This window comes from Salvelinus sp. IW2-2015, unplaced genomic scaffold, assembly GCF_002910315.2.
Source record: "Salvelinus sp. IW2-2015 unplaced genomic scaffold, ASM291031v2 Un_scaffold5623, whole genome shotgun sequence".
Lineage (NCBI taxonomy): Eukaryota > Metazoa > Chordata > Actinopteri > Salmoniformes > Salmonidae > Salvelinus > Salvelinus sp. IW2-2015.
This window is the reverse complement of record NW_019946888.1, coordinates 17,527-26,779: the sequence shown is the minus strand read 5'-3', so window position 1 is coordinate 26,779 and position 9,253 is coordinate 17,527. Positions and strand designations below refer to the sequence as shown.

Sequence of the window (9,253 nt, the reverse complement as noted above, 5' to 3'; positions counted from 1 at the left end):
CGTCCACCTGCCTGTAGGTAGGAGACCCTGTAAGTGATGAAAGCAGATGGTTTCCCCACCTATCACCTGGCTACGTAGTAGACGTCACCTACTGCTGTAGGTAGGAGACCCTGTAGTGATGAAAGCAGATGGTTTCCCCACCTATCACCTGGCTAACGTAGTCAGACGTCCCCCTGCTGTAGGTAGAGGAGACCCTGTAGTGATGAAAGCAGAGGGTTTCCCCACCTATCACCTGGCTAACGTAGTAGACGTCCCCTGCTGTAGGTAGAAGGAGACCCTGTAGTGATGAAAAGCAGATGGTTATCCCCACCTAGTCAGATCTGGCTAACGTAGTAGACGTCCACCTGCTGTAGGTAGAAGGAGAACCCTGTAGGATGAAAGCAGATGGTTTCCCCACCTATCACCTGGCTCACGTAGTAGATCGTCCCCCTGCTGTAGGTAGAAGGAGACCCTGTAGTGATGAAAGCAGAGTGGTTTCCCCCACCTTCACCTGGCTTAACATAGTAGAACGTCCCCTGCTGTAGGTAAGAAGGAGACCCTGTAGTGATGAAAGCAGATGGTTTCCCACCTATCACCTGGCTAACGTAGTAGACGTCCACCTGCTGTAGGTAGAAGGAGACCCTGTAGTGATGAAAGCAGATGGTTCCCCACCTATCACCTGGCTAACGTAGTAGAACGTCCCCCTGCTGTAGGTAGAGGAGACCCTGTAGTGATCGAAAGCAGATGGTTCCCACCTATCACCTGGCTAACGTAGTAGACGTCCACCTGCGGTAGGTAGGAGACCCTGTAGTGATGAAAGCAGAATGGTTTCCCCACCTATCACCTGCTTAACGTAGTACGTCCACCTGCCTGTAGGTAGAAGGAGACCCTGTAGTGATGAACAGCAGATGGTTTCCCCCACCTATCACCTGGCTAACGTAGCAGACCGCCCTGCTGTAGGTAGAAGGAGACCCTGTAGTGATGAAAGCAGATGGTTTCCCCCATCACCTCGGCTAACGTAGTCAGACGTCCACCTGCCTGTAGGTAGAAGGAGACCTGTAGTGACGAAAAGCAGATGGTTTACCCCATATCACCTGGCTAACGTAGTAGACGTCCCACGCTGTAGGTAGAAGGAGACCCTGTAGTGATGAAAGCAAGATGGTTTCCCCACCTATCACCTGGCTAACGTAGTAGACGTCCCCCTGCTGTAGGTAGAAGGAGACCCTGTAGTGATGAAGCAGATGGTTCCCCCACCTATACATGGCTAACATAGTAGACGTCCCCTGCTGTAGGTAGAAGGAGACCCTGTAGTGATGAAAGCAGATGGTTTCCCCACCTATCACCTGGCTAACGTAGTAGACGTCCACCTGCTGTAGGTAGAAGGAGACCCTGTAGTGATGAAAGCAGATGGTTTCCCCACCTATCACCTGGCTAACGTAGTAGACGTCCCCTGCTGTAGGTAGAGGAGACCTGTGTGATGATAACAGAATGGTTCCTCCCCACCTATCACCTGGCTAACGTAGTAGACGTCCCCCTGCTGTAGGTAGGAGAACCCTGTAGGTGATAAGCAGATGGTTTCCCCACCTATCACCTGGCTACGTAGTAGACGTCCACCTGCTGTAGGTAGAAGGGAGACCCTGTAGTGATCGAAAGAAGATGGTTTCCCCCACCTATCACTGGCTAACGTAGCAGACGTCCCCCTGCTGTAAGGCATCAGAAGGCAGACCTCGTACACGTCAGCCATCGAACGCAGCTGGTTTTCCCACCTTACCCGCCACTCCTGGTTAACGTGCAACGACGTCACCCTACTCCCGCTGAGGTTAGAGAGGAACCGCACACCCTGTAGTGATGAAAGCGATGGTTTCACCTATCACCTCGCGCTCACACCAGTCGTAGCTCCACCTGCTGTAGGTAGAAGGAGACCTGTGTGATGAAAGCAGATGGTTTTCCCCACCTATCTGTGCTACTCACAACTGAGTAGACGTCCCCCTGCTTGCTGCACGCTAGAGAGGCGACCCTGTAGTGATGACAAGCAGACCTCCGCGCTCTACCTCACACACATATCACCTGGCTCCCAACGTAGTAGACGTGCCCCCTGCTGTAGTGTAGGAGACCAATCGTACGCTGAATGAAAGCAGATATGTTCCCCCTATCACCCTGGCTAACGTAGTAGACCGATCCCCCTGCTGTTAGGTAGAAGAGACCCTGCTATGTGATGAAAGCCAGACGGTTTTTCCCACCTACAACCGTGGCTAACGTGTAGACGACCACCTGATGAAGGTAGCCGCGCACGGTCCTGAGGAGGACAGAGTGGCTCATCTCTACCTCAAACACCTGCTGCTGTACAGGTACACACACACACACCTCCTTCCAAACACCTGCTGCTGTACAGGTTTACCACACCACCTACCTCAAACACCTGTTGCTGTACAGGTACTCAACCACACTCTCCAAACCCTGCGCTGTACGGTACACACACACACCTACCTCCAAACACCTGCTGCTGTACAGGTACACCACCACGGCTACCTCCAACACCTGCCTGCTGTACAGGTACCCACACACACCTACCTCCAAACACCTGCTCTGTAACAGGTACACAACACACACACCTACCTCCAAACAACCTGCTGCTGTACAGGTAACACACAACACCCCTACCTCCAAACACCTGCTGCTGTACTAGGTACACACACAACACCTACCTCCAAACACCTGCTGCTGTACAGGTACACACATCACACTCTTAACCTCCAACACTGCTGCTGTACAGGTTACACACACACACACTACCTCGCAAACACCTGCTGCTGTACAAGGTACACCCACACACACCTACCTCCAAACCCTGCTGCTGTACCGGTACACACACACACACCTACTCCAACACATGCTGCCTGTACAGGTACACAACACACCTACATCCAAAACACCTGTTTGCTGTTTTTTTTGTTTTTTTTTCTTGCTGTACAGGTACAACACACACACACTATCCAAACACCTGGCTGCTGTACAGGTACAACACACACACACTCTAACTCCAAACACCTGCTGCTGTACAGGTACACACCACACACCTACCTCCAAACACCTGCTGCTGTACAAAGGTAACACCACACACACCTACCTCCTAACACCTGCTGCTGTAAGTACACACCACACACTACTCCAAACACTGCTGCTGTACAGGTTACACACACACACCGGTTTGGGATTCCCACTAGGCACACCAACAAAATTCTAAACCTAGTTTATAATTATTCATACATTTTATTCACTCTTTTCAAGATACCCAAGGACACATAGCAGAGCAGAATTAGAATCATAGAAATTATGACGCATGAACAAAACCAGAAGCATGTACTATAAGCAAATGTAGAAAGTACAAAAATGGTAGGTTTGTTTGTTTTATGTTTATTGTTATTTCAGGGCTCTGGCTGGATGCCCTGGTTATATTATGTTTATTGTTAATCTAGGGCTATGGGCTGGAAGCCCCTGGTTATGTTATGTTATTTGTTATTGTTAATTCCAGGGTCTGGGCTAGAAGCCCCTGGTTATATTTCTGTTATTGTATTCCAGGCTCTGGGCTGCAGCCCCTGGTTATGTTATTGTTATTCCAGGCTCTGGGCGGAAGCCCTGGTTTTAATATATGTTTTGTTTGTTATTCCAGGGCTCCTGGGGCCTGTTGCAACAAACTAGGATAGGGAATTAAGCCAGGAATCTTTGTGATCCTGGCTCAATTGATCCGTAATCGGTTGCATAAAGATGGATAGGGGGCGGAAGGATATGTTTATGGTATAAATTACCATGGAATTTAATTCTGTGTGAGGCTAGCCTCTCCAGACAGGCCTAAATTTCAGGATCTATTTAATCTCTCCCTAATGTCAGTCAGCCAGTCACCACAACGGAAACCAATAGTTATTTCACTGCTCACTATACATTGTATCACATATAACTAGACCACTGTTATTATTTAAACGTTTGTGATCATTAATTTCAATGATGTTGGATAAAAAATTGATTTTTAGATGATGTTGCTATCATTTGGACGTCTACTACGTTAGCCAGGTGATAGGTGGGGAAACTCTCTGCTTTCATCACTACAGGGTCTCCTTCTACCTARAGCAGGGGCAGAAACTATTCACCCCCTTTGACTTTTTCCACATGTTGTTGTGTTACAGCCGGAATTTAAAATTAAATTGATATTTGTCACTGGTCTACACACAATACCCCATAATGTCAAAGTGGAATTATGTTTTTCGGAATTTTACCAAATTAATAAAAAATGAGAAACTGAAATGTCTTCAGTCAATAAGTATTCAACAACCCTTTGTTATGGAAAGACTAAATAAGTTCAGCAGTAACAATGTGCTTAACAAGTCACWTAATAAGCTGCATGGACTCAATCCGTGTGCACTAATAGTGTTTAACATGGTTGTTGAATGACTACCTCATCTCTGTACCCCACACATTCAATTATCTGTATTTTAGTGAATTTCAAAACACAGATTCAACCACAAAGACCAGGGAGGTTGTCCAATGCCTTGCAAAGAAGGGCACCTGTTGGTAGATGGGTAAAATGTTTTTAAAGCAGACATTGAATATCCCTTTGGGYAGAGGAATGGGTAGATATATATGTTATCTATCCATCTACTACATTTGCCAGGTGGGGAACCCGTCAGATTAATACGGGTCTCCTTCAACTTGGGATGGGAGGTGGAGTTTCAATTATATGCGTTTTGAAATAAGAAAAGCACTTGCAAATCTGAGATTACTTGTTGCAGGGGCATGGGAATAAATAAATAAAAATTGCACACTGCTTGCCGGTACAGCTTGTGTTTATTTATCTCACGTGTCAGCCGGCTTACCTGGGCCACCTCATGACGGTTCCATCCGAAGACCAGGTCGTTGAAGGATTCTACTCCAGACTCCAGTCTGAACCTGATCACATGGGGGACCTTCTGACCCAGCTTCTCCTCTACCTGGTCTGGGCGGAGGTGTCTGCACCTGTTGTCATACCTGCAGTAGAAGATTGTTCAGTTATATGTGTGAATGAGTGAGTATGTGTATTTCAACATGTCCATGTGTATGTTGGGCTCCCTAGGAGGTCCAGCGGTCTAAGGCACTGCATCTCAGTGCTAGAGGCGTCACTACAGACCCTGGTTCGATTCCAGGCTGTATCACAACCGTCCGTGATTGGGAGTCCCATAGGGAGGCGCACAATTGGCCCAGCATCGTCCGGGTTTGGCCGGGGTAGGCCGTCATTGTAAATAAGAATTTGTGAAATGACTTGCCTAGTTAAATAAAAGTTAAATAAAATAAATAAAAGTTAAATAAAATAAATAAAACTATGTGTGTGTGTGTGTGTGTATGTGTGTGTATGAGTGTGTTTAGCCCACTCACCGCGGTGTCTGTCCGCTGCGTAGGGCCTCTCTCTTCAGTAATTCTAGTCTCTGCTGGCTGCAGAAGCAGTGGTAGGCCTTCCCTGTCTGGAGKAGGGAGTCAGCAGCCTGGCTGTACAGGGACAGCCTCTGGGACTGGAGGTAGGGACCGTACTGGCCTCCTCCACGGGGACTCTCGTCTGGGGGGAGACCTGGGGAGGGTAGGATGGAGATGGATGGTATACATGTTAGCCCCCATTATTACATTGGCAAATGCAATATTGACCATTCCACAGCATGTTCTAGAATGTAAACAATGCTCTGGAACTGAATGTCTAGAATCTGAATTAGATTCCAAATACTTGGAATGTATTGGAAWGCTCACGGGTGCTAACGTCCGTTGTAAAAGTTGYSCAAACTCCTTAATATCTAAATATGTCTCTGCTCCTACCAGCCCACCCCAGCATGAACTCTACAGACTCAGCCACTCCCAGCACCAGTCTGCTCTGGTCTGTGTGTGTGTTATTTAGTCTGTCCTACCAGCCCACTCCAACATATCCTCTATAGACTCTGCAGCTCCCGGCACCAGTCTGCTCTGGTCTGTATCTTCCATACGTAAGATGAAGCTCCCTCCATACTTCTTAGCATAGATATAGTTGTAGAGAGCTGTACGCAGCCCCCCCAGGTGTAGGAAACCTAGAGAGACACGGGTCAACTATAGTTAGTTAGGCTACATGGTGTACACAGTCCAGCTAGGTGGCATCACTACTACTGTAACAGTCCAGCTAGGTAGCATCACTACTACTGTAACAGTCCAGCTAGGTGGCATCACTACTACTGTTAACAGTCCAGCTAGGTGGCACTACTACTGTAACAGTCCAGCTAGGTAGCATCACTACTACTGTAACAGTCCAGCTAGTAGCATCACTACTACTGTAACAGTCCAGCTAGGTAGCATCACTACTACTGTAACAGTCCAGCTAGGTAGGCATCACTACTACTGTAACAGTCCAGCTAGGTGGCATCATATACTGTAACCAGTCAGCTAGGTGGCATCACTACTACTGTAACAGTCAGCTAGGTAGCATCACTACTACTGTAACAGTACAGCTAGGTAGCATCACTACTACTGTAACAGTCCAGCTACGGTGGCATCACTACTACTGTAACAGTCCAGCTAGGTAGCATCACTACTACTGTAACAGTCCAGCTAGGTAGCATCACTACTACTGTAACAGTCCAGCTAGGTAGCATCACTACTACTGTAACAGTACAGCTAGGTGAGCATCACTACTATGTAACAGTCCTGCTAGGTGGCATCACTACTACTGTAACAGTCCAGCTAGGTAGCATCACTACTACTGTAACAGCCCAGCTAGGTACCATCACTACTTACTGTAACAGTCCAGCATCACTACTACTGTAACAGTCCAGCTAGTGGCATACTACTACCTGTAACAGTCCAGCTATGGTGGCATCACTACTTACTGTAACAGTCCAGCTAGCCCCTGGAAGGACGCTGGTTGGGTAATGTGGCCTCACTGTAACAGTAGTGTTATAGCATGTACAGGTTATAGTGTGCTTCCCTAATCCAAATGGCATCCTATTCCCTGTAGTGTACTCCTTTTAGCCACGGCTCAAAACCAACCACCAACCCAAGGGTTGTAGAGCTATATGCACTGCACAGGCTTTAACCCAGCACTAACACACCTGATTATTCAACCGATTGTTTAGCTAATAACAGCCTGTCGTGGGTTCAAATCCCAATCAGTCTACACCCCCCCCCCCAAATTCGCTGCTTATTTTACCTGTTGGACTCGGAGCGAACCTCACTCCACTTCACCATGTTCATGATGATGACAACCTCGTCACATTCAGATGAAAAGCATCTCTTCTGCGAGCTATTCAACCTAATGTATTTTTGCTTTCCGCCGTGTCCACCACTGCGGCTGAAAGTCAATCGTTCTTCAACAACACTGGGGTATCGAGTTTATGGACGTTCCTTCCTGTACTGTATTGGCAACACCGCTTACACATTTTTATTGTAAGGCATCTGGATGGTGTGCTGAGATGTATAAACAATGAAGAAGCATGATAATAATTAGCTAACTACCGAAGTTAACAAAACAAAGTTATACATGTGTTCCACTCGCCACAGACAGCTAGCTAGCTAATGAACGCGGAAACGTTAGCACCACGAGGAGAGGGGAAAACCGGCATCTTGACATTGCTCTTACAAATTTCATTCTACCGATGTTTGCTATTTAGGATCGATTTGCGTTGTTGATTAATCCTTTTTGAAGTTGACACGTCAACTGTACCGGGCTCTCTTACACATGCAATCACATGACGTCATCACACCACTTCCTGGTTTGCTCTGTTCAAAATAAAAGTCCGCTCACCGATAAAAGCGCAGTGTGAAAACCTTAATGATGGGACTATTGATACCCAGAACACAAAGGGTGGTCGGATCCGAACGAAGGTATATTATTTAGAAAATAGTTTTATGACGCCACACTTTCTGCACATTGTTGTTTAAACAAGTCGCTTTATTGACTATAGTATAAGCTTCTSTCTAAAGCATCTTAAATAATGCCCTCGATTCAGTTTTTGACAGCAAAAAAGGGAAACAGGATGGAAAGTGCGATCCTGCAATGGGTAACTGATTGTAGTTGCCTACGAAGACTCGCGGCTAACCTCTGCGCTGTGGAGATTTGATGAATAGTCTGGAAACAACGCAAATAAACATCAAACACTGCTTTTCATTGATGACCAGCAGATGTCACTAATGTGGATTGTGTTAAAGCTCAGCGTAATGAACAATCTTATTAAGGCAGAATTTGGTGAAAGCCTCGGTTTCCCATCACTAGAATATCTTACCCTGAGAGGTTCGCTGTGGGTGTGAACAATTATAATTGTAACATAGTTGATTGACGACTGTTGTAAACAGGCTGAAGGATCCCTTATTAGAGTAACTAAGGTAGTCATGTGAAATGTATGCTTTTTTTATTGGTCCGTTTGAATAAATGTTTTTGTGCGCTCTGATTGGTTGCAGGTATGACGCCGCACCTCCACCGGTTTCCTAGAAAATGGTGGTACATTCACTCATCTGTAACATTCCCTGCCAGGGGACAGAGGGAAAGTCATGCAGAGACAGTGCTAATCAGACCCTTAGACAACAGGTTTCCTGTGCAGAAAGATCTGTCCTCATCATACTGAACAGACAGACACACACATAGCAGGATGGAGGGCACTAACATGTGTTAATACACACACACACACACACACACATCTCTTCATGTTGTTGTGTTTTATCATCTCTTCATGTTGTTGTTGTTGTGTTTTATCATCTCGTATATTCAGTATTCACCCTGCCAGAAGACACCAGCCCTACCTTTACGCTTGTTTACACTGCGCTGCACTGGAGGCGGAATACAATCATGGTTGCATTAATAAGACACTGTGGAGCCTGCGCTAGATATGGGTCAGAAAACAAACCTTAATGCAGGGTGGGATATGCCACTGTACTCCAAATGTTACCTTTATCGACACTGTTCCATCGAGAAGATTGAAATACTGCTGGTTTTCCCAGAAAACTGCCCCTTTCGTGCTCATGCTAGCTAGCAGGAGCCACAGCAGCCTTCATTGGCACTGTCATTCCAAAATGGCTGCGGTGGCAACTACTAGCTAGCATGAGGACGAAAAGGGGCATTTTTCCCTGGAAAACTAGCAGTACTTCAATCTTCTCGATGGGCGCAGTGTGGATAGGTAAAATTTGGAGTACAAGTGGAATATTATTGATTATTATTTGACCATGCTTGTCATTTATGAACATTTTGAAAATCTTGGCTCTCTCTAATTCTCTCCTTCTCTCTTTCTTTCTCTCTCTCGGA

General features: G+C 46.4%; 1 protein-coding gene across 1 annotated transcript; it reads right to left on the bottom strand.

Annotated features, from left to right (window-relative positions):
- Positions 1-4,017: 4,017 nt before the first annotated feature.
- LOC112078393 (nondiscriminating glutamyl-tRNA synthetase EARS2, mitochondrial) lies at positions 4,018-7,719 on the bottom strand (the record flags this gene model as incomplete). Its single annotated transcript, XM_024144657.2, has 5 exons — positions 7,169-7,719; positions 5,901-6,056; positions 5,383-5,572; positions 4,848-4,998; positions 4,018-4,098 (listed from the first exon to the last, which is right to left on the bottom strand). Coding segments are annotated over exons 2-5 (495 nt in total), but the record flags the coding sequence as incomplete, so codon positions are not given.
- Between the last annotated feature and the right edge of the window lie 1,534 nt (positions 7,720-9,253).